This window comes from Metarhizium album (genome assembly GCF_000804445.1).
Source record: "Metarhizium album ARSEF 1941 chromosome Unknown scaffold_7, whole genome shotgun sequence".
Taxonomy (NCBI): Eukaryota; Fungi; Ascomycota; class Sordariomycetes; order Hypocreales; family Clavicipitaceae; genus Metarhizium; species Metarhizium album.
In genome coordinates, this window is record NW_024467581.1 from 784,316 (window position 1) to 808,109 (window position 23,794).

The 23,794-nt window shown below is 46.0% G+C and overlaps 7 protein-coding genes across 7 annotated transcripts; 3 read left to right on the forward strand and 4 right to left on the reverse strand.

Annotated features, from left to right (window-relative positions):
• Positions 1 to 380: 380 nt before the first annotated feature.
• On the reverse strand, positions 381 to 2,577 carry MAM_03694 (mitochondrial distribution and morphology protein; the record flags this gene model as incomplete). Its single annotated transcript, XM_040822493.1, has 2 exons — positions 381 to 1,720; positions 1,833 to 2,577. 2 exons carry the CDS (start codon positions 2,575 to 2,577, stop codon positions 381 to 383), a joined length of 2,085 nt encoding a protein of 694 aa, XP_040679636.1.
• A 407-nt stretch (positions 2,578 to 2,984) lies between these two features.
• On the forward strand, positions 2,985 to 3,878 carry MAM_03695 (KH domain containing protein; the record flags this gene model as incomplete). The annotated part of the gene is made up of 3 exons (XM_040822494.1): positions 2,985 to 3,060; positions 3,116 to 3,258; positions 3,321 to 3,878. 3 exons carry the CDS (start codon positions 2,985 to 2,987, stop codon positions 3,876 to 3,878), a joined length of 777 nt encoding a protein of 258 aa, XP_040679637.1.
• Positions 3,879 to 5,064: 1,186 nt separating this feature from the next.
• Positions 5,065 to 6,613, forward strand: MAM_03696 (Enolase; the record flags this gene model as incomplete). The annotated part of the gene is made up of 5 exons (XM_040822495.1): positions 5,065 to 5,188; positions 5,246 to 5,499; positions 5,557 to 5,648; positions 5,712 to 5,762; positions 5,818 to 6,613. The coding sequence occupies 5 exons, from the start codon at positions 5,065 to 5,067 to the stop codon at positions 6,611 to 6,613; spliced, it is 1,317 nt and encodes a 438-aa protein (XP_040679638.1).
• Positions 6,614 to 7,171: 558 nt separating this feature from the next.
• MAM_03697 (Mitotic checkpoint serine/threonine protein kinase, Bub1) lies at positions 7,172 to 10,818 on the forward strand (the record flags this gene model as incomplete). The annotated part of the gene is made up of 3 exons (XM_040822496.1): positions 7,172 to 8,161; positions 8,256 to 8,658; positions 8,714 to 10,818. The coding sequence occupies 3 exons, from the start codon at positions 7,172 to 7,174 to the stop codon at positions 10,816 to 10,818; spliced, it is 3,498 nt and encodes a 1,165-aa protein (XP_040679639.1).
• Positions 10,819 to 11,229: 411 nt separating this feature from the next.
• On the reverse strand, positions 11,230 to 12,776 carry MAM_03698 (DNA lyase; the record flags this gene model as incomplete). The annotated part of the gene is made up of 3 exons (XM_040822497.1): positions 11,230 to 11,645; positions 11,725 to 12,336; positions 12,461 to 12,776. The coding sequence occupies 3 exons, from the start codon at positions 12,774 to 12,776 to the stop codon at positions 11,230 to 11,232; spliced, it is 1,344 nt and encodes a 447-aa protein (XP_040679640.1).
• Positions 12,777 to 13,257: 481 nt separating this feature from the next.
• Positions 13,258 to 14,910, reverse strand: MAM_03699 (Diacylglycerol acyltransferase; the record flags this gene model as incomplete). Its single annotated transcript, XM_040822498.1, has 3 exons — positions 13,258 to 14,505; positions 14,579 to 14,682; positions 14,868 to 14,910. The coding sequence occupies 3 exons, from the start codon at positions 14,908 to 14,910 to the stop codon at positions 13,258 to 13,260; spliced, it is 1,395 nt and encodes a 464-aa protein (XP_040679641.1).
• A 941-nt stretch (positions 14,911 to 15,851) lies between these two features.
• MAM_03700 (uncharacterized protein) lies at positions 15,852 to 16,646 on the reverse strand (the record flags this gene model as incomplete). The annotated part of the gene is made up of 1 exon (XM_040822499.1): positions 15,852 to 16,646. The coding sequence occupies one exon, from the start codon at positions 16,644 to 16,646 to the stop codon at positions 15,852 to 15,854; it is 795 nt and encodes a 264-aa protein (XP_040679642.1).
• Positions 16,647 to 23,794: the final 7,148 nt, after the last annotated feature.

Genomic DNA, 23,794 nt, shown 5'->3' on the forward strand with positions numbered 1-23,794 from the left:
AAAACACATGTGAACCACGCAATGTTCGTTGACCCTTTGTGTCCAGGGCCATACCCATGTATTCCAAATAACTTTCATCACACGTCTATAAGGATTCCATGTTCAGCGTCATTCCCGTCCGGTTCGCATGCACGAGCAAAATATACTCTTCCTACAACGCCAATGTGGGTAAAAACCAAATCATGTAGCCTAGTTTCAACGCCATAGGCCAAATGTTCGCTGCACCGTTCAAGCCTTGTACCGTCACTGTAAACAAATATCATTCGCTTGATCAGCGCCCATTCGTGTTTCGTCAAGGGTGCGAAAGATGTTGCAAGAGAGGAAGAGAAAAATCGGCAAAATGCCATTCTGATCGAGTAGAGACATCGAGGAGTATTGTATCAAACCACATTCCCCGCCATCCCCATAAACAGAGCGTGGACAGCAAGAGACAGTGTCCAGAACCCAACCTTCTTGAATCTTCGGACACGGCTCTGTTGATTTTCCACGTCCTTGGCAAAGGCGTCATACGTTTCAACTGACGCGTCATTCATCAAGCCGCAGTCAAACACGGTCCAACTTCCGTCAAAATCGCTGAGACGTTTGACTATGCGGCAAGATATTGGAATATAAGTCTTCTTGGCGTTGATGTAGGCCACAATTGGTCGTACAAGTGCCTGATTGATATAGGATATGTCCCTTGTGAAAAGAGGTACTGCGGCCTTCACATCATTCATGTGAATGCGCATGTCCATGATGAGATAGCGGCGATCTTCTTCGCCGGGTCCGCCCGCTTCATTTGTTCCAGCAGTCTCAACATGGCCGGCTTCCGAGAGATGTCCAGATTGGAGCAAGACGGGGCTGTTGTCGGCAGAGTTTTGTAGTAATCGCTGTTTGTTCACAATGACTGCCTCCTCGAGCTGGTCATAGAAATCGGCCATGACTTTCGTGATTCCTTCATCTGTCTCAGCGGGTAGCATTAAGTCAGCCACAATGTCGACATTTCCTTCGTAAATCCACCCGAACGGCCCCTCGACTCCTCGGTTCAGATGATCGATTTTTAGGCCATCAATGCGTAGCCTGCTAAACTTTTCCCAGGCATCCTGTTCTCCCAACCTCGTCATAGCTTCTTGATTTTGGCGGGACACAATGCCATGGACTTGACGGGGGTGTATGGTAAAAAGGGAGCCGTCAAATGATCCGGACATATGATTTGCGGACAAAAAATCGTAGAAGAGCCATTGTTTTCGCAGTCGTGGGAGTTCGCAAGAGTATATGCTGACGGAGAACGGCCGAAAGCCGCCAGGTTGATGAATGATTAACAACAGATCTTCTAATTTGAATGACTCGATCTCAAAGTCCCCAGGCTGGTGTTCATGTCGGTATGAAAGAGGGTCTACTTCCTCCATCGGCCAGTGTACTGAAGTACGATCTACAACGCCCCTTACCCCGTTTACCTCAACATCCTTGAGTAAACCCTTGCCGTTCCACCAGTTGAGAAACGACAATGTGACATTGACGTTAGCAATCGTAACATCAAACTGTGTGTAATTACCATCATCTGCTGGGTCAGAGTACTCGACGAAGTGTGCCTGTCGGCCAGCAGCTGCCACCGCAGCAGCGTCCGACGAGCCTTTGCTCACAGAAGACTTGACCTGGCCCGGTCGGCGAGACACAAACACGTTTCGAAATGCGATCACTCCGTTTTTCCATTTGGGAACGATTGCCGACTCAAATACAACTGTAACACCGGCAGATTGTGTTAAGTAATCACCTACCCATTTTGCAAGGGTTTCTAGGTATGGCTATCAGCGTTGTCACCAGATCTAGTGAAGCATTGGTATATCGCTTACCTTGTGCAAAGACGGTATTGATGGAGAAGATGAGAAGAGAAAAGAAGGTTGTGGTCCCTACAAGAATCCACACAATGTGCCCCAACATGAACCAAGACACAAAAGCCCCCCATTCATCAGCATTCCATGGGCGCATGCTTCTGATAGACATCCATTTGAATCGAACTTTGAGCCTCTCCCAGAATCCGTTTGCGGCAGCCAAGAGCTCCTCCTTTGCCGGTCGATGTGGTAACTTCGGCAGATGGAGGTACTTGGAAACCGAAGTTGCTATCGATTCAACATTATCTTCGCTACTCTGTGGTTCTGAGGCTTGCCGTTGCTGTTGACTTGACTGCGGCCGCTTGCTTTCAAGCGACTCAGAGGATCTTCTTGTTATCGGTCGTTCTTGTGCAGTCTTTCCTTGACTGGAGTAGCTGTACTGCTGTTCTCGCAGTAGCTTTGTAAAAGCTGGCACCGGTCCGCCATGGTGATATCTGAGAGCTGGCGCGTTATAAGATGCCTCCAATACCCCGGTCGAACGGACGGTGAACTTTGTAGAGTAAGGTGAAGAAAAGCGCAGAACCGGTACTACTTGATTATGGCGCCCATGCCACCATGTCGGCAAGTTTCGATGTATCGATATCGACTGCGGTTGTTGACTTGGTCTCTGAAGGTGCAGCTGTCGAAGAAATCCAGTTCCAGGAGGTGCTGTATGCTGCGGCCAAAGACGGCTTCCCAGGAGCCGCGATGAAGAGGCCTTAGACATTCTTACGGATCATGGCGCCTAAGAGGAGCGAATCCCAGGCGTTGAGTTTTAATATTTGGTTCGATCGTCTTCGCCTGTACTGAATGTTCTTTAGGGGCAGGCGATACTATGACGAGAATCAAGGTTGCTTGAAGTGCATAAAACTCCTGGCTCGTTTATGATGACGCGCTGAAGTTGATAGTAGGTACCTACGTACCTGCCTGGCTACCTAGGTACGTTCCGGTAGCTAAAGGGCTGGCCAATAGATAAGCTCCGATAAGCTACCACAAATTTTTGCTCAGATCCCAGCAATCGTAAAAATTGGTCACTGACATTTTTTAGGCATCGAAGTCTTATTTTACTTTGATAACGACGCAAAGAAGGATTTTGAAAATCTCATGAACCAAGTTATTCGAGGCGCAACTATCATGCCTGCCCCTACAGCTTTAAAAAAGGTTGACGAAACCCTGCTCCAAACTGCGGAGTCTTCGCGCCAGACGCCAGGTATTTTTTATGATGTTGTATAATCTCTTTCAATTAGCTGACCGTTTTTCACAAGAAATGGAGGAAGCATTCCTCCTTGGAGAACCAGATATTCTGCTCAGAGATGCAGATGCTGCACCAGCAGCAGACGAAGAAGAAGATGATTCAATGGCAATTGATGAGGAGGGTAGGCCGCGTTTCGCTCCATCCAGAGATATTGTAAGTATTTCACTTACGATCTACTGCCGATCTAGATTGGATGTTGGCTAATATAAATTTAGGACCCTGTGACGAAAGTCGAAACTCGAAAGATCCCAGTGCCGCCCCATCGAATGACGCCGCTAAAACAAGCATGGCCGTCTATTTATCCTCCGCTCGTTGAACACCTGAAATTACAATGCCGAATGAACGTTAAACGCAAGACGGTAGAGTTGAGGACTTCACAACATACAATTGATTCTGGAGCGCTGCAAAAAGGCGAGGATTTTGTGAAGGCTTTCACTCTCGGTTTCGACGTTGACGACGCTGTTGCTTTACTCAGATTGGATGACCTCTATATCGAAACCTTCGAGATCAAAGACGTCAGAACCATGCACGGTGACAGCCAAGCACGTGCGATAGGCCGTATTGCTGGCAAAGATGGAAAAACTAAATTCGCAATTGAAAACGCCAGCAGAACTCGAATTGTTCTGGCTGACTCTAAAATTCACATTCTCGGAGGATTCAAGAACATTCACATGGCTCGAGAGTCGGTCGTGAGCTTGATTCTTGGCAAGCCGCCCGGCAAAGTATACGGAAACCTGAGAACCGTTGCTGCCAGGATGAAAGAGAGGTTTTGACGGCTTGAGCATCACAGAATGATGGCTCTGGTAACCACACAATGGCGTTAAGGGTAGGCATGCATTTGCAATCTGTTAATGATCTTTGTCATATGAATGGTAGCATCGGGAATGAACAATATATGCAATGGGTCCGGCGCAAGTTACTTGAATAACAGGAATGACGCAGGAAAACGCTGGAAAGGATGTCCGGTATGACTCATACGTTCCTGAAGATTTTGTGGAGGAATACAGGTATTACTGCAGAGTATACTGTGTACCGTATAATACAAAATACTTCAATTTCGTTTTTGTGAAGTGCTTCTTACTAAGTACTTTAAGTAAGTAGGCAGCTCTGGCCGGTCAACGGCTTCATGGGGAGCTATTTCTGAACTGCGAAGGTCTTACTAGCTACTTAGTACTTCAACTTAGAGGTACCTACCTACCTACCTACTTTAGGTAGTCCCTCGATTCGAATTGTAACTGTAGTGCTTGCTATCATTGAACGCTGCACAGGTGGTGAAACGAGGAGTCCTTTTTTTTCTGTTCCGCAACCACCCTACCCGTGCACGTGCTGTCTTGCTCCTCGCCCTTTCCTCGTCTGGAGGTGAATGTTGCCCCTCCGCTGTTGGTAGCTGCCCCACCTCGCCCCTCGGATTGATCCAATTAGGCATGTTCACCACAGCAATCTTCCTGGCTGGAACCAGAAATCTCCCACCTTGCCTCAACAAATATCCTCCTACAAAGCTTTCACAAATTCCTTCGTGAAAAACCATCGAAATATTGCCATCGAATCTCTTGAATTGGTAAGTAGTTCCGCGTCTGAGCTTTTGCCTGGTCTCAACTCATCACGCCCTTTACCCACCTTCTATGCGCTACACCTGGCTGCCATTCTACCCCTCCATGTGAGCTGTCATTCAACGGATCGTGTCCCAAGCTTTGTCTTTGAGGCATATTTGGAGCAGCCCTTGGGCCCTTGTCATTACTTTCATACGTCTTTTCGGGTACATGTTGTTTTTCTTGGAGCGAGTAAATTTGCAACATATCATTCAGGATAATGACATGATCTATTTGTTGCCTGCGCCGTCTTAACGGCTCTGTTTGCAACACCTACCTACCACCATAACGCTGCACTGTCGGTTCAGTCTTGGCTAACATTTTCATTTCTCTCTATTGTAGAATCATATTCAGCTGTTCGCCTTTAAAAATGGCCATCACCAAAGTTCACGCGCGGTCGGTGTACGACTCTCGTGGTAACCCCACCGTCGAGGTTGACGTAGTCACCGAGACCGGCCTGCACCGAGCTATCGTTCCCTCCGGAGCTTCTACCGGTTCGTCCCGATCCTCTCCAGCCCCAATACTGGTGCAATATATAACATAGAACCCAGGTCAGCACGAAGCTTGTGAACTTCGAGATGACGACAAGTCCAAGTGGGGCGGCAAGGGCGTTAGCAAGGCTGTTGAGAATGTTAACACAATCATTGGCCCTGCCCTGATCAAGGAAGGAATTGATGTCAAGGACCAGTCCAAGGTGGACTCTTTCCTCAATGGCCTTGATGGCACTGACAACAAGACTAAGCTTGGTGCCAATGCCATTCTGGGTGTCAGTCTGGCTATTGCCAAGGCCGGTGCTGCTGAGAAAGTAGGATAATTACATCCTTGTCGGTCATTTGAAATTCCAACAGCTAATTTTGGCAAGGGTGTTCCCTTGTATGCTCATATTTCCGATCTAGCAGGGACCAAGAAGCCATACGTTCTTCCCGTCCCCTTCATGAACGTCCTCAATGGCGGGTAAGTAATACTAGGGTTGAACCTCATCGGTCAAATTTGCGGGATGGAGGCTGACTGGACTAGTTCTCACGCTGGCGGCCGGCTTGCTTTCCAGGAGTTCATGATTGTCCCCTCGTAAGTCATACAGCATTGTCTTATTACTTGGTCTAGCTCTAAATGAAGCTTGTAGTGAGGCTGCTAGTTTCTCCGAAGCTATGCGCCAGGGTGCTGAGGTATACCAGAAGCTCAAGTCTCTAGCTAAAAAGAAGTACGGCCAGTCCGCCGGCAACGTGGGTGATGAGGGTGGCGTTGCTCCCGACATCCAGACCGCCGATGAGGCCTTGCAGCTTATTACCGATGCCATCGAGCAGGCGGGCTACACTGGCAAAATGAAGATTGCCATGGATGTTGCGTCCAGCGAGTTCTACAAGACTGACGCAAACAAGTACGATCTCGACTTCAAGAACCCTGATAGCGACCCAACCAAATGGATCACCTACGAAGAGCTCGCTGCTATGTATTCAGATCTCTGCAAGAAGTACCCCATTGTCAGTATTGAGGACCCTTTCGCCGAAGATGATTGGGAGGCCTGGAGCTATTTTTATAAGACCCAAGATATCCAGATTGTCGGTGATGATCTGACTGTCACCAACCCCCTCCGCATCAAGAAGGCTATCGAGCTAAAGGCCTGCAACGCCTTGCTTCTCAAGGTAAACCAGATTGGTACCTTAACGGAGTCTATCCAAGCAGCCAAGGACTCCTATGCTGACGGCTGGGGAGTCATGGTCTCCCACCGATCCGGTGAGACAGAAGATGTCACCATTGCGGACATCGTCGTTGGTATCCGATCTGGCGAGATCAAGACTGGTGCCCCATGCCGCTCTGAGCGTCTGGCGAAGCTCAACCAGATTCTCCGAATCGAAGAAGAGCTCGGAGACCAAGCCATTTACGCCGGCTCTAACTTCCGCAAGTCGGTCACGCTCTAAATATTAAGTATCCACCATTATTGCTGGCAGATTGCGGCCATGGATGAAAAAGTGGTTCACAAGCTGTAATGAAGAATGAAATACAATTGATGAGGTAAAAAGTGCGAGGAAGAAACGGCGATGGAAATAGATCAAAACAAAAATAGGTGACGCCAGAGAAAATAGGCAAATATCACAATGATATCAAAGTTCTTCTGCTGGTCGTTGCCATCATTGCATCGTGTTTCAACAAGAACAGTATATCTGTCAGCAGAAATTACAGCGCATTGATTGTGTGCATCTATGACATAGGTCGCAATTGTAGTGACAATTGCGGAGCGTTCCCTTTTGCTAGCAGTTAATTTAACGGCATAGCGACCCGTCTGGCAACCATGGCTTGTTTTGTGTGGCGTAGGTTCGACCCTCCGCAGCCACATTGTGGCTGTCGCCACAGCAACCCTCAAACACAACATCGGTAGGTAATGAAAACAATGTGGCGCGAGATTCCAGAAGCTGGCATCCAACATCAAAAGTCCCAGTTCAAGAAGAACAGACTGTTGCCGGGTACACTAACATATTATGGCAGCCTCAAATAACCTCATCGATTTCGATGTAATCGAAGGACAGAAGGAGAACATTCAGTCGTTGCCCGGTGGACGATCGGCAAGGAAATTAGCAGAGTTGTACTCGCCATCACCACTGCACAAACTCGCAACACCCACTCCTTCAGATACCAAAAATGTCCACGATTGCATTCGCGCCGAGTACGAGACAGAGATTCAAAATATCTCCGATTCAGACGATCCTCTCGATGTGTTCGACCGGTACGTCAGATGGACACTGGATGCATACCCAACAGCACAGGCAACTCCTCAATCGCAGCTCCACACGTTGCTTGAACGCGCCACAAAGACATTCATCACCTCTGCACAATATAAAAACGATCCTCGCTACTTGAGGCTCTGGGTTCATTACATCCACTTCTTTTCAGACTCCCCCAGAGAGACCTACATGTTTCTCTCTCGTCATGGGATAGGAGAAGGGTTGGCCCTCTTTTATGAGGAGTATGCTGCTTGGTTGGAAGCTGCAGGAAGATGGGCGCAAGCACAGGAAGTCTATAAGCTCGGGATCGAGCGTGAGAGCAGGCCAGTCCAGAGATTGATGCGAAAGTACAAGGAGTTTGAGGAACGAATGGCACAGCAGCCTGCTCGCGCGCTCGAGCCGTCCTCGCCAGCCCTTCCTACCGTTCGTCCAGCGCTGGCAGCAAAGGTTTATCCGTTTGGATCTTCGTCTCGGCCCAGTGATCCTCACGCGCCGCGGCCTAGTAGCAGTGTCGGCGGCGCTAGTTCAAAGCCAGCCAAATCAAAGCTTGCTATCTTTTCTGATGCAGATGCTAAGCCAGCGCCTCTATCATCCAGGGGAGTGGAATCCAAGGGGTGGGAATCAGTTGGATCATTGTCTGATCGTAAGAAAGAAAACGCCTTGAAACCGATGCCATGGGTTGGTGAGACGTTGAAAGCTGGAGGAAAGAAGAGCGCTGCGCCAAAGATGGCAGTGTTCAGGGATCCGGTAAGTTTTCAAATCGAATACACCCTATCCAAGCCCGTATATTGATGAGCATAGGACTAATTTATTGGCCGTGGCATGTATTCGTTGAATTCAGTCGTTATCTAAAATAAACAACATCGGCATTGTATGGTTCAAAAGCCAAGTGACTGTCCACCCTCAAACAGGGAGGAAAGAGTACATATTCGTTGACCTTGCGGCTGTGTATCCAACTCCAGAAGAGCCCGGTTCGGAGCTGAGCTTCGAAGAAATCATCGCGGCGAACCGGGGCTGGTTAGGTCGGTCCTGGAATAATGAGGCGGTGGAGGAAGAGGAAGATCTTGTCCCGGAGCCGATACTACATCTGAATGAGATTGAGGAGATCAGTCGTGGTGTCAGCAAAAAGCTTGCTATCCATCGAGATCCAATGCAGTTTGATGAAAATGGGGAGATGAAAGAGCACCAAGAGCCTCGTGTTGCCAAGAAAAAGAAGATCATGGAAGTCAATGAGACTCAAATCAGTAAGTCATGAATTAAAGTTGGCTCATTTTCCTCGAAAGCGCTCACACTTCGTAGTCAAGGCAAAGTTGGACTCGCCGTCAGGGCCCAAATTCCGCAAGAAGATAACGTCTGAGCCTACAATGACGCTGCATACCAAGGCGGCGACTGACGACATATACGACATATTCAACGCTCCTCTTAAGCCTCTTCACGGAAATGAAAGTGCAGAGGATGATGATTATGAAACAGATGGCGAATATACCACTGACGGCGAAAGTACTGGCACAACTAGGCATCTCGATGCTACGAGTCAACCTGGCGATGAAGCGACCGCTGACGCAAAGAGTCTTGCCGAGTGGTCAAACTGTCCAGCTCAAAGACATATCGCAGTCGTTGGGGAAGAGGTTGCAGACGGTACTCTTCCAACACGCAGCGATGATGAGGGCCATAACGAGGAGCCAGAAGCCGGGGAGCAGACCTGTCCCACATGTCCGATTGAAGAGACAATAGATGGCTCTATAGATGAGCAGTCGCCTCCTGAAACCCGCACGGCGTTTATTCCCATTCCTCCAGAAGATTATGAACCCCCGACACGTCCGTATAGGGACCCGGCGGAGGTGGCGAATAATCGACTCCCATTCATGACGCCAATTACCGAACGGACAGAATGCTCAGTTGATGTTGACCTGGAGCGTCGCGATACATTCAAAACACCATGCAGACGAGACAGCGTTACCGAGGCCATGAGAGAAGATCAGTCTGACGACGAGCTCTTGAGCAGTCCTCTGAGAGAAATTGTCGACGGCGAGTGTCCCCCGCCAAGAATTCCTGATGCGTTGGTCCCGAAATCCAGATCTACTGTCAAACCGCCTGCCAACGCTATTCGCCAAAAAGGCCCCGTGATCAAGGATGTTCAGTGCAACCCCGTTGACATCTCTATCCGTGAAGAAATTTTAAGCAACCTTCAGCCTCCTCTGCGGTCGTACCCTGGGTTCCACGACCGAAGTGAGCAAAAGTACGAACGTGGTGCTGATATTCGCAAGTTTATCAAGGCCTTGAACAGACTGAGCAAGGGCGGCACTGACAAGACGGGACCTCTCCCAGCTCCAGTCACAATTGAGTTTCCGAGCACAGGCCGAGTGTACACCTTGAAACGGGAGCTTGGTGCAGGGGCATTTGCCCCCGTATATCTGGTCGAAAACTCGTGTCCGCAAGAGGATGAAAATGACGACAATGCAGTAGTCACTATGGGCAAAGGCATGTTCGCTGTTAGTCACCGCAATGAATTGGAGGCACTCAAGATGGAAGCACCGCCCACGCCCTGGGAATTCTACATTATGAGGCTTGCGCACTCTCGTTTAGGTCCACAGCACCGTGCAGCAGCTTCTCTGTCTTATGCGCATGAGCTACAGCTGTATCAGGACGAGGGATTCCTCTTTCTCCCGTACCACCCTCATGGAACACTTCTAGATGTCGTAAACATCTTCAGAACCGAGCCGTCTGGCGTGATGGATGAGCAGCTCGCCATGTTCTTTTCCATTGAACTTGTGCGCACTGTTGAGGCCCTTCATACCAAGAACATCCTGCATGGCGACCTCAAGGCCGACAACTGTCTACTTCGGCTGGATGCCACGTCTTCGGAGCAGCCTCTATCAATGCCATGGAAAGCGGACGGCAGTGGCGGATGGGCCTCGAGAGGCATCTTTCTCATCGACTTTGGCCGAGGCATTGATATGAAGGCGTTTGTGCCAAATGTGGAGTTCATCGCAGACTGGAAGACTTCATCACAGGACTGCGCGGAGATGCGTGAGGGACGCCCCTGGACATGGCAAATTGACTACCATGGTCTGGCGGGTATCATTCACTGTCTCCTCTTCGGGAAGTACATTGAAACACAGCGGTGTGATCAAGGTGGGCTTGGTCGTACAGGCAGAAAGTACAAGATCCGTGAAAGCCTTAAGCGATACTGGCAGGCAGATCTTTGGTCCGAGTGCTTTGAGGTGTTGCTCAACCCCGGGTCGTTTTTAGAATTCGAAGACGGGTGCAAAATGCCGGTGCTGAAGTCGTTAAAGAGCGTGCGGGAAAGAATGGAGCAGTGGCTTGAGGCAAACTGTGACCGTGGTGTTGGCTTGCGATCTCTAATTAGCAAGTTGGAAGGATACGCGAAATCTCGCAGGTAAAAAGAGGCACTGATGTGGTCTCGTCGCTGGTAGAGTATCAAATCCAGGCCTTACTCGGTCCGAGTCAGAAAGAGTTATCATTTTCCTGTGTATCATTGGGCGTATAGGGCGGACATTATTTGGCGTTTCTCTTGAGCGTTTGCAGTGGTCAACAGAAGTAGATGGATGAGTAATATCTGTTGAACGCGGATGGTCCATTTAATAGTACATTTGCATCCAAGTCTGGTACACAGAGAGGACGATCATGACCACACCGAGATGCTTATTCGATCCCCGAATCGTGCCAGCATGTCGTGACTTGTGGGCTTCATCGCCTGACTTGACCCGTAACAGTACACGCTGCAGTAGCGATGAATAGCTAGTCTGTAGAAGTTACGCTTAAATGTTCCATGCGGGAAGTTTTGGACTCATCTAGTCGCTCTCTTCGCCCGAATCTTGCCCCTTCTTCCGCGGTTTCACGAGGGACTTCACCCTTGAACCCTTCTTAGCATCCTTGACTGACTTTTTGTCAACCTGGTCTTGAATTCTGCTGCGCTCTGCTACACCTTTGACCTGAAGTTCTTGCTCCTTCTCCTTGAACTCATTGCTCTCTGGGTTCATTCCGATGAGGCTCTCTAGTAGCTTGATTTCATCGGCCCAGATTTGCTTGTCTTCGACTGTCTTTCCGTCGGGGCCTTTCTTATCGATGGGCGTCTCGAGGACCATGGGCATGCCACGAAAACCATCGAAGTTCATGATGCAATGAAAAGCGCGGAGGCCAAGAAAGCCCGTTCCAATATTTGCGTGCAGGTCTCGATTGGACTTGAAGGGGGCTTTGCTGTCATTCACTAGGACAGTATGTTAGCTCTGCACGGCGAGGAACGCATAGTGCTACCGACGGTGATTGAGCAAACAGGCCGTGCTTACGATGGAACGCCTTGAGGTATTCATACCCGACAGCCTCGTCGAATGCCTTCATAGTCTTTTCGAACGCCTCGGCGGTCCGTAAGTCGTGGCCAGCTGCGAATGCATGGCAGGTGTCTATGCAGACGCCCACCCGATCCTTTTGCTCTACCAGCGCGATGATGTCTCTCAAATCTTCCCACGTCGAGCCTATGACATTGCCCGCACCAGCCATGTTCTCCAGGACTGTAATCACTGATTTTGTCGCCTTGTGGGACCGGTTTAGTTGCGCGGCAATTCTGCCAATCGCCGCCGGTCGGGCTCCCCCTCCGGTTGAGCCAGGATGGAAGTTGTACAACTTGATCCCGAGTTGTTCACATCTTTCGAGGTCGTCGACGAAGCTCTTGTAGGCTTGTGCGGCCTTGGACTCGTCCGCTTGCGCCAGGTTGACGAGATACGACCCATGCGGCAGGGCATGCTCTGCGGCAGCGTAACCGTGCTCTTTGCAGTTGCCAATGAACAGGTCGCGGGCCTCGGTGGAGATTGGGGGGTTGTCCCATTTCCGTTGAGACTTGAGAAAGAGGGCGAATGAGTTGGCCCCAATCTGGACGGCGTTGGAGACGGCGTTTTGGACCCCTAGACGAAGAGATGGCGACATGGTGGTTAGTTCCCGACGGAGTATCTCTCACATTCTGCAGAAGGCGGCAGATGGGAAAGACTAAGTACGAATGGACTCGCGCCAGCTCTGCCTATAACTCACCTCCAGCGGCACTGACATGTGCGCCAATGTACATGGCCTTGGCTAGGGAAGATACGGTCGTCCTTTCAGCCAACTTCATTGTGCTGTCTTCAGCCGTTGCCTTCGCCTTTGCCTTCGCCTTAGGTCTCTTAGCTTGTGTTTTATTCTGCGTGCCCTCTTCCCCTTCAGTTGCGGAGTCTAACTTTCGCTTGCCGACGGTTTTCGTTACCAGTTCCCTGACGTCTGTCTTTAAGTTGTGGGTGGTTTTGGGAGCCGCCCCGTTAGTGTCGTTGTCGTAGCTTACCACTTGCCGCTTCCGAGTCGAAAGACGAGGCATCTCGTCAGTAAATAGCTTGGCATAGATTGAGTGGTTTGGTGCAGCCAATCCAGGTTCCCTGGCGAGATCCGGCCAGAGCAGACCAGCAGACTTCGTCGTTGCCCAGTCCTTGACGCGACGCAAACCTGAGACCGTCAACGCGCGGTCACGTGGGTGAAACTAGCTTCACCGTTTCGTTTGGCAGCCACTTCAGGTAACAGAATAAAACGCAAGGAGGAAAGAGAAAACACTCATCCAGTGCTCTCAATCTTTTACACTTTCCAGCAGTGTGTTTATTGCGCTAGTCATAGGTTCACGGGTCTAACTTGTGTGCACATATTCCGTATCAAGTTAACTACTACTAGTTAATAATAACAAGAATGGTTGGTGGGTTGAATCCTCCAAAGAGTACGCAGTGAGTGGTATTGACTTGGTTACATCGAAACACTATCAAGCACACAACAGATGACAACGTTGAAAGGCGTCATGGCTTTTGTGGCTCCTAAGACAGAATGCGCAATTCAGGGACGGAATTCAAGTTCGAAAATTCCTCCTTATAAGCGTCATAAAGCTGTTCGACCTCCTCCAGGTACAACTTGTGGTATTTATCGATAACTTCTTGAGACGGCTGCTCTTGAATTGTCTCATTGATCTCAATTGGCCGCCCCACCACGATATTGACGGCCCGTCGGTAAGGCATCAAACCAACGTCATAGTTGAGAAGTCCACGACCATGAAGAGCCGGGATCGTAAATTTGAAAACCTTCAAGAGCGTCATTTGCATCTTGTGGACCATGGGGTGCGTTTTTGGACTCAGTTGATCGTACAAATCATTCTCGCCAAAACCAATCACTGGCACAAGATCTGCTCCAGATCTAAGGGCCATCTTGACAAATCCTTTGCGCCCTTTGAGAATGAGGCGAAGTGTTCCGGGTTGAGCTTGTAGAGATTCACGAGCGCCGCCAATAACAATGGTGACTGCCCGCCCCTGCCCGTCGTTGAAAGCTCCTCCTTTCGACAAGGTATTTCGAATGGATTCTTTTGAAACAGATCGAATTCCCATGGCCAAAATCCAGTCGCGGTAGAAAGGAAGGTGAAAATTGGAATCCAGTGTTAACAAGCTGTTGGTAATACCAGGGAATTTCTCCGAGAAACCCAATGCGTTGGTAGCAAAGGCACACCAGGCACCATGGGAAATGATGCCATGCGGATGATAACCAAAAATGTACCTTCTGTTGGGAGGCAAGTCAAAGGTCTTATGAAGCTCGGCTGGAAAGTATCCCGCAAACAACCTCCAAAGCGGCAACGATCGAAGCCATTCTGATCTGTAAGAAAGTCTCCCATCTACCGCTGCATTGGAGAACGACAGATGAACAAGATAGGGAACGAGGATGGGCCAGGTCAAAGGGTTCGCGCAGCTAAACCAGAAACAGGACACTAGCACAACAATCGACATGGAATGGAACAGCACTGCTGCGGTCTGCATTCGACGTTTGAATGGCACACGAAGGGGGGCGAATCGGATGCCCCCGGCTCTCCAAGCTTCTCTGGCGTGCGCGTCGCGCAATCTGCCACTGTTGAGGGTAGGATAAGGCATGTAACTTCCGTTGGTGACCTTTTTTCGCTCTTCGGGCTTGTCGGTTTTTAGAGCTGCCGCGTATGACTTGTCATTGTCCTGCGCCACAACGTTGAAGTCTGATGCTTCAAGCTGGTCTATCAGTCTATCACCACGTAACGGGTCCTGTCCGACCTCACAATGTCGGATTAGCTTGAATATTAGACAATGCTCAGATTAGGCAGAAAGTATGTTATATATTCCTCACCGTCGGAACTGTCATGTCCGAATCTTTAAAATCAAGGAGTGAAGAGTCCGGTTTATTCTCTGGACTTGGCACCACGACAACCTTTTCGTTCGTTTCATGGTCAACTGCCGCAAAGTTATGTCAGTAAAAAAAAAAAAAGGAAGAAGAAGAAGAAGTAGTTCGTCTGGCTACCCAGCTTCTGTCGCATTCAGGCGACTCCCAGGCTATTCAAACGTCAGGAGCAAGCTCCCCGTTTTGAAAGCGGCAGTTGGACGGGACTACTCGGCACGACGATGTAAAGACGACTTACTCCCAGGCAGAAGGGCACCTTGCAGGCCATCCACGGTGGACATTGCTTTCCCACCCTGCCTAACTGAATTCCAACACAGTCCACCGGTACTCGTCTTGGTAGGGAGGAGAATCTTGCTGGCCCGCCAAAGTTGCTATGTGTGTGAAATGACGCCTCTGGCCACGGCGGAATGATGCAGGAAGGCGGCACAACGGACGAATGCGCACCTGCTTCGAAAGAGGTTCACAATCAAATGATCGGAGAATCTCCACCGGCGGGCTACTTTGGACTTGGTGGACGGCTGAGAGAAGTGTGCCTCGCAGCTGCGGGCACGGATAGACGTCAACGCTTCTTCTTGCTCTCCTCGCAGGCTTACGTGCCATTATGCGTTTTGACCCAATGACGTACGAGACACGATTATGGAGTACTGGACCCGGCACGTACTTGAGTACCCGGCAACGCCTGGGGGGTTTGCTGTTAAGGTACCCGCTACGCCTGGTACCCAGATACGCGTGGCCCACTATAACTGCTACCTGCGCATGTTCGCGGGGGCCCGTCAAACACTACTACGTACTATGTACTTAAGTAGTGAGGAAGGGGGCTGTGTACTCCTCAAATGCTCAAATGTGATATTAGCACAGCCACGGAAGCGTTCACTCATTTGGTCGGCACGGAAATGGAGTAGATTCCACTGCGTCACGGATAAGCCCAAGTGCATATGTGAGAAACGCCCGTGTTATAAAAGTACACAGTGTACAATTTCCAGACCAGTTCATCTCTCAAACCCATAATGTAACATCCGATAGCCGCCCCTTTAGTCACAATGGTTCGTCATCCCATACCCGTCCCAGAATCCGAGAAAATCCAAACGCCGACTCATGAGCAATTCTAAAGGGGTGCCTCTCTTACAGGACCCAACTTGCTCAGCCTTTCCATCAGTCCACTCCAGCTAACGGATCATATAGAGGTCAAATAGGGAAGTAGATAAGGTCAAGTGGCTGAACCTCACGTCGTCGAAGCACCTTCCCGAGTGTCAAAATGCTTCTTCAGGCCAGCCACCTCCTGGTCTAGTGACACAACTTTATCCGACAGAGACTTGATCTTGTCCTCTAGCAGACGTATATATTCCCAAACGCTGGGGTCGCTTTGAGCAAACATATTGCCACTATCTCCAGAAGGCTGGGGTCCGCTTGACGTGCGGTCGTGAGAGTATGTGCCAGAATTCGGTGCCACAAATCCTGTGTGTGACAGACCTGGTAGTTTTGGTCTTGGCTGGCTGCTGCTGTGTGGTGATTGCAGGTCCGATGAGGCCCTGCCAACCTGCTGCTGTTGGTATTGCTGAGACATACTCGGTGATCGTTGTCTCGCCAGGTTGGCGGAATCGTGACTTGGAAGACCGGGGCTTAGGGGCTTCGGGCTCTCCGTCATGCCTGCCTGCGAGTACATTCCCGAGCCTCCGGTACCGCCGGGGATAGAGGAAACGCTGGTGTTTGCTGTGTGGCTGCTCGCCATGCTGTCAGGAACACTGGATGAGCCAACCGTGCCAACCGTGCCAACCTGGCTGGGATTCACATTCGGCGGATATAGGCCGCTCGCTGCCGCCCGCGAAACTGCGGGGGGGTATGTGCGAGAGTGCGCGTCGTAATGGTCGCCAGAAGACTGTTGTACACCCATGCTTGGAAGACTTTGACGTCTGAACTCTTCATCTTCTACGCCATCGTAGGCCACGCCTGACATAGTTGAGTCATCTCCTTCGCCCATGGTCCCATCCAAATCGTCGCCGTCAGCAAAGCTGCCCATGCTAGCTCGTCGACCAGCACAACCTCCTGCTCCTTTGCTATGTCGCGCTAGAGCATCTCCACGCGCAAATTTTCGGTCACACTTTGGGCAAATATGTGGCTTCTCTCCCGTATGGAGCTTTCCATGTCGTTTTAGATCATGAAGCCGGCGGAATCGCATCTGACACTCCGTACAGACGAATGGCTTCTCTTGACTATGTGTCAAAAGATGACTCTTGAGATTGTGATGACGTGTAAACTCGGTGCTGCAATACGGACACTTGTGTTTTTTGCCACCACCAGATGATGTGGGTGAACTCTGAATCTGACCTGGCATTGAGAAGCTCATGCCTCTGCTCGATTGTTCAGAGAGATTTGCCGCAGCTTGCAAAGATCCAGGGTACGACAATGAGCCAGATTGAGCTCTCTCTTCTGATGACATAAGCTGTTGAGCTTGTACTTGGTCATTCTTCTTGGAATCCAACTCCATCGCGACAGGGCTCTCTGCAACCGGGGCAGGCGGTACCATGTGTTTGTTTGTAGTCGCACTTGTAGGGGGGCTGCCTTCTTCACGATCATTGTCGCCTATACGGACAGCATTCCCGGCTGTCATAGAGAGCTCAGTCGCCGGTTTCGTCACAGGCTCCATATTCGCGGTCGGAGCAAACTGAATAGCGTCGGAAGGACGGCTCATCGCTTGGGCGACACCAGACATTAGGAATTCAAGAGATGAACCAGTCGGGTTAGGGCTAATGGAAGAAGGATTGTCAGCCTGCTCCTCGACCCTTCGTCGACGCTCGTCTTCTAGAGCCGCGGCACCTGTGAGAGGCACGGCGGGTCGGGTCGTCTTCGCAAAAGACAGTCGGGCGACCTTGGAGGGGGAGCCGGATGGATTGGGAAGCCGCGCGGCACCAGATCGCGGTGACACGGACTCGGAATCGCGTTGTCGTTTAATTAGTCTCACGATGTCGTCGGATGGGGCGCTGGTTGAAGAAATCGAATTCTGTTGACAGAGAGGCGGGGCTTCTGCTGCAAGACTGGCCACATTTGATGCCATAGAAGTCCGAAATTGTCGTATGTAACGAATTGAAGGAATAGATTCGACGATGCCAGATGATGCTTACAGATGAAATTCTGCGTATTTAAGATAATCGAAGCATGTTGAGGCTGCCGTTGTCGAGGTGTGGCTGGAGAACGTGGCGAGAGCTGGAGCCTCTTTTTTGTTTTTTTTTTTTTGTCTTCTTAGTCTTGAGTTTTCTTTCGTCCTGTTTTGGACGTCCGTGAACGACAAGCGATGGCAAACCGGCTAAGTGTAGGGATTGCGACCTAATGGGATTTAATGTCAGGAGATGGTGGTTTCGAAGAAATTCCCGGGTCATTTACTGGCTGATGGAAAATGTCGCGTGGAGTGATGGTTAAGATGAGTTGATGGCGATGAGAGCGAGAGTCCACCAGAGATGTTTTGGTCGTCTTGGTTCATGCCTACTCCGTACACCTCCTGGGGCTTCTGTGGCCGGGGCGCAGTACTCCGTAAAGGCCCAGTGCCTGGCAAAACCCAGTGTGCTACGGAGTAGGAGGTGAGCGCCAGAGCCGGGTCAAGCAGGGCCAGGGTGGCCGGCGCAGGCAGTTACTTAAGTTAGTTGCAAGGCGCCAGTGTTGCATGTGGCGTGTGCCTCCACGGCTCCACGGCCAGGTGCCAGTAGCCAGCTAACAATTGACAAGGCTTTTCTTCATATTGGACAGGCAGCTGGCAGCTGGCAGCTAAGATCAATTGGCATCTACCTGGAAGCTACCTATCTAGGTATCTAAGAAGGCATTAACATTAGCGGACAGTGTAAAAAGAAAAAAGACGAGGCCGAGGGTTGAGTGCGCAATGTGGGGACGACGAACAGCCACACGTCAAGGAGGTCAGCCAGCTCTAGCTCTATGACCATCGTACTTGGGCAAACTAAAAGGGCTGCCAGGCTACTTCCCAGCCACTTTGGTCCGCCACTACCAGTTGAACCTTGTCAGTACGAAGACAATTCCAATCGTTCCATTCTGCTTACTTGATCTCATCCCTACCTAGTTCAATCGTTCAATCGCATCTCTCTATGATTCTATGATGAACCCCAAACGGCAACCCATTGAATTAGTGATGACTTTGCGGAATACTCTGTATGTCTTCTTTAAATTATTTAACGTTACTGGTTGCATGTAGAGGGAGCATCTATATATGTACATGTAGTGATCAACAGCATGGGTTCCTGAGTCAGCGCAGAGCTATGCTTACCGCCTGCTGTTCCTGGACCTACTATTATTCCCTAAGGCCTGAGATAACCTAGGTACCTCTAAGTACCTTCGCGCGCGGCCCCTGTTAATAGTGACAGTTACTGTGACTGTGTTAATCCCTAAACATAGTTGCTAAGATTGCAGAGTCTTATAATAGCTAATTAAATAGAAAGTATATTTGTTCGTAACTCTAGGGGTGATTTTAAGACTACTAAATGTATTAAGCTTGTTGCAGTAGCAATACTTATAGGGGCAGCAGTCTTAGTGTTTGTTGCACTATAATATTATTAGTTAACTAATTCTAATTGCTTTCTGTTATAATATAACTAGAATAAGGTAGCTAGATAATAATAACTATATATTGCAGCTATAATAGAGCGACTATTCTATTGTAAATTAATTATATTATAGTAGTATGTAAGTCTATTATATATAATACACTTTTTTAATTTACAATTTAAGTAGTAATATAACTGCTCTAGACTATTATAATAGTTCTACGCTTATTAAAGCTATATACTTTATAGTAGCACTAGATATAGTAATAGTTATAAATATATATAAGTTTAATATAAAGAAATAAACTTTCTATTATAAAATTTATTACTATAAATATATTCTTATTGCTTTCTAAACTCTTATACTATTATAAGTCTTATCTGCTGTCTATAGAATAATATTGCTACTATAATACTAATAATAGAAATATTTAAACTATTTGCGCCTAGACTTAATTATTAATAAATAATAATATTATATTAAATACTCTAGATAGCTATAAAGCTATATAACTAGTACATCTTCTTCTTATATTAGGCCTAGAAAACTCTTTAGTAGGAAGAAAAACTCTGCCTACTTCTGTTTTCGCTCTCTAGAGCAGCTCTAGCTCTATGCTAGCTAGAATCTGCCTGTCTTCTGCGCGTGCATAAATATTGCTAGCTTTACTAGCTGTATTCTAGAGGGGCTAATAACCCCTAAAAACTAAGCCTGCCTCTAGCTTTATGCTAGAGCTATACTACTTCTGTCTATTCTCCTGCTGTATTCTCTAGCCTTTAATTGTCCTCTCCGCCTGCTTAATTCTCTATTCTACTTATTAGTCTCTAATTATCCCTGCTTCTTAGAGATATAAACTATCTTAGTGTAGTATAACGTTTGTTGCTCTCTTAGAGGTAGGCTAGCCTAGTTCTATACTATTATATAGCTGCTAGTGTAAATATCTAGTGTTTAGCTGCAATAGCTTGTATATTTAGATTTACCTTATATTTATCTTATATATAAATTACCTCTTAGCCTTATAGCTAGCTATAGCTAGTGCAGCTGCTACACTAAATCTAGGCTTTTATTAAATATAAAGCTAGCTAGACTCTCTCTAACTTTCTTCTCTTTTTTCTTTCTCTTTTAACCTCTTGCTCTTAATATATACTAAATCTTGCTAATATACTAGCCTTACCTACTATCTAGCTAAGCCTAAGCTAGTCTCTATATAGATCCTAGCTAACTTCTTGCTAGAACTATTTTTATTGCCTCTACTGCTGCTGCTATTGCCTTTAAATATAGTTAGAACTTATTATTTATATATATATACTTTATATCTACTTTATGTTAAGCCTAACTCTAGAAAATTACTAATTATTATTAGTAGCTATTATTATATCTACTTTCTAATTTAATAATATAGAGAAAGTTATAGTAAGTCTAAGCTAGCGCTAGCTTATTCTCTGCCTAGAGGCTAACTACTATAAAGACCTCTAGTGCCTTTAAGGGCAAAATAATAACTAAGTCCTAGTCCTAAAAAGTTGCTAGTAAGTCTATATATATCTCTATTTCTACTTTTATTCTAGCTCTAACTCTATATATAGCTTAGTTCTGCCTATAAAGTTATATATATTTTATATATTGCTTAGATCTTAGCTACTACTACTACTACTAGCTTAGAGCTAAATAAGCTCTAAGCTTATTTATACTAAAAAATTATTAAGTTAAAGATAGTATTATACTTTAACTATTATATCTATAATAATTATTATATTTCTATAAGTAGTCTTAATATTAAACCTTCTCTAGCTTTAATTTAGCTATAGTATAATATAATATTTAAGACTTATTTTATTTTTCCCTGCCTCTAGAAGAAGCTAAAGGTAGTTACTAAGATAATACTATTTTATATTATAGTAAGTAGTCTGCTTTATCTCTAGCTTAATATTGCTAACTAGTTGTCTTAATTTACTTCTTAATTTTTTAAGAATCTTAAGGCCTTAGAGAAGGCTAATAATTAGAAGGGGAAGAGTTAGGCTTAAGCTAGCTTAGCACTAGCTAGAGGTTTTAATAATAGTATAGACTATTATAAGAAGATTCTAAAGCAGCTAAAAGAGATTACTATATTAGTAGCTACTATAGCTAAGTCTAAAGTAGAGGCTGTCTAGATTCTAAAATAATATAAAAGCTATTTATTAGTTATAAAGGTTATACTTTAAACTATAAGTACCTATACTATTATAATAAAGTAGGAGAGCCTTACAGCTAGACTTAGCGTAAAGAGGCGCTAAAGAGGTTGCAACTCTTCTTAAGATAAAGAAGGGAAAATTTAAGGAGGGAAAAGTAGATAGATAAATAAAGAGCAGCTTAAGATTAAGCTGCCTCTAGTAGTATTACTAGCTGTAATACTATAGGCTTAGTATTTCTTATTTTTTGTTTTTTCTATAGTAATAAACTTAATAACTTTTAGCTTCTTTATTATTATGCCTATAAGCTAGCGTTCTATTAGCATTACTATAATTCTACTCTAAGCGTCTAGTTAGGCAGTTATACCTTCTACTCTTTAGCTAGTTTTACTACTAGTTAGTAATAAGTTATTTAGTCTATATTAATAAACTACTAAGTTAGCTTTACAGCTAGCCTAGAGCAGGCTAAAGCCTATCTAACCTCTCTATTATTCTGCAGCTAATTTAGTAGCTTTATATTTATATAAAGTAGGCATAATAAAATAATATAGTATATATCTTCTTTCTTAGTTCTATACCTATATAGAGGCAACTCTACGCTTAGTATATACCTATAGTAAAGAAACTTATTTCGCTTAGTATGCGCTTATAGTAGAGGAACTTATTTAGCTCTATCTTGCTTATTTATAGCTAGATTAGTATAGCAGTTTTATGCTTATATAGGCCTTTATATAGCTAGGTTATTTATTTTAGTGTGCTTAGTAGAGGTATATTCTTAGTTGCCTCTTAGCTATACTATTAGCAGGCTAGCCTAGTGTTTTAGTGCTAGTTATTTTATTGCTATTGCTATTCTTACTATATTATAGCCTTAGTAGCTCTAGCTAAGCTCTAGGCTTATATTTACTACTAGTCTTTCTTGTTTAGTTTCTGCTAAAGCCTCTTCTTTTTCTTTAGGACTCTTGCTACTATATTACAAGTAGTCTAGATTTAACTTACTATATCTATCTTCTTTAATTAATCTTTAAACTTATACTTTAAGTAGTTAAGATAGAGGTTTAGTAAGAGGACTACTGCCTCTGCCTCTAGGTATAGAATTAGTATAGCTTTATATACTTTAGTAACAGCCTAAAGGCACTATAATTACTCTACTGTAAGTTGTTTAGCAACCCCTCTAGGCTTGCTTTAAACCTAAGTAGGTATATAGAATATACCTATACTATAAGCAATAATGCTCTAGACTACTGCTATATAAAGAGCTTATCTGCTAAAGTATATACTGCTCTAAGCTAAGGCTAAGAGTATAGTAAGAGCAAGCTGCTATATAGCTAATTTCTTCTTTATTTAAGCTTTATAATAGTTCTACTTTAGCTTTCTATTAATTTAAACGCTTAGGAACTTATAGCTTTTCTTTAGTGTAATCTTATTAGCGCCTAGCTATATCTAGATTTTACAGTGCAGCTCTCTAGTGTAGCTAAAGTATAGCAACTTGCTTTTTGCTAAGTTAAATTTAACTCTAGCCCTTACCTAGGCTGTATATATATTCTAAGCGCTCTTAAGCTGCCTTTAAGTCTGCTCTATATTTCTCCTAAATACTAGAATATTTATATTATTAGTAAAGCCTACTACTATAGTTATATTAGCTGCCTAGAGCTAGGCATATAGTAGTATAGTATATAGAAGGAAGAGAATAGGCAATAGAGGTAAGCTTTATAGTACTTTAGCTAGAATTTAGTATACTCTTAATATTTATTTATTAAAGTAGAGCTAGCTTATCCTTAAGTTAATAATAGCTTAAATGCAGGCTATAAGCTATTCTAGTACTTCTACCTTAAGTAGTATAGCAAGTAGCTTTAGGTAGATAATACTCTACTAATATCTAGCTATAGTAGTAAGGCAATACTATACTAGCTCTAAGCTGTCTTTACTACTTTAGTAACTACTCTTGGTGCAACCTCTATTAACTTATTAGCTTTATTACTTATTTATATATCTAGTAGTATGCCTTCTACCTTAGCAACAGCTGTAATTTAGGCTGCTATTGCAGCCTTTAATACCTTGCCTATAATATTAAGTAGTAATATAGAGCACTACCTCCTAGCTTGCCTTAAGTCTATAAGCGTTTTCCTAGGCTTATAGAGAATAATTACTTTAGCAGTCTAGAACTAAGCTAGAAAATAAGTATATTTAGCTACTCTAGTTAGTAAGTAGGTAAGAATATCTATAAAAAGAGCCTTATAAGCTTTTAGAAGGCTAGCTAGTATTCTATTATCTCTAGAGGCTTTCTAGCTTGCTATCTTTATAAGAGCTTTATATATATTAGTATTTATAAACTATTAGTCTACTAGTATAAGCATACTATTAAGCTAGCAAAAGGCTAGGTTTACTATATTACTAATATTAGTAGTTAGCTCTAGGAAGAATCTTGCAGCAAGAATGTCTGCTTTCTCCTCTAAGTATA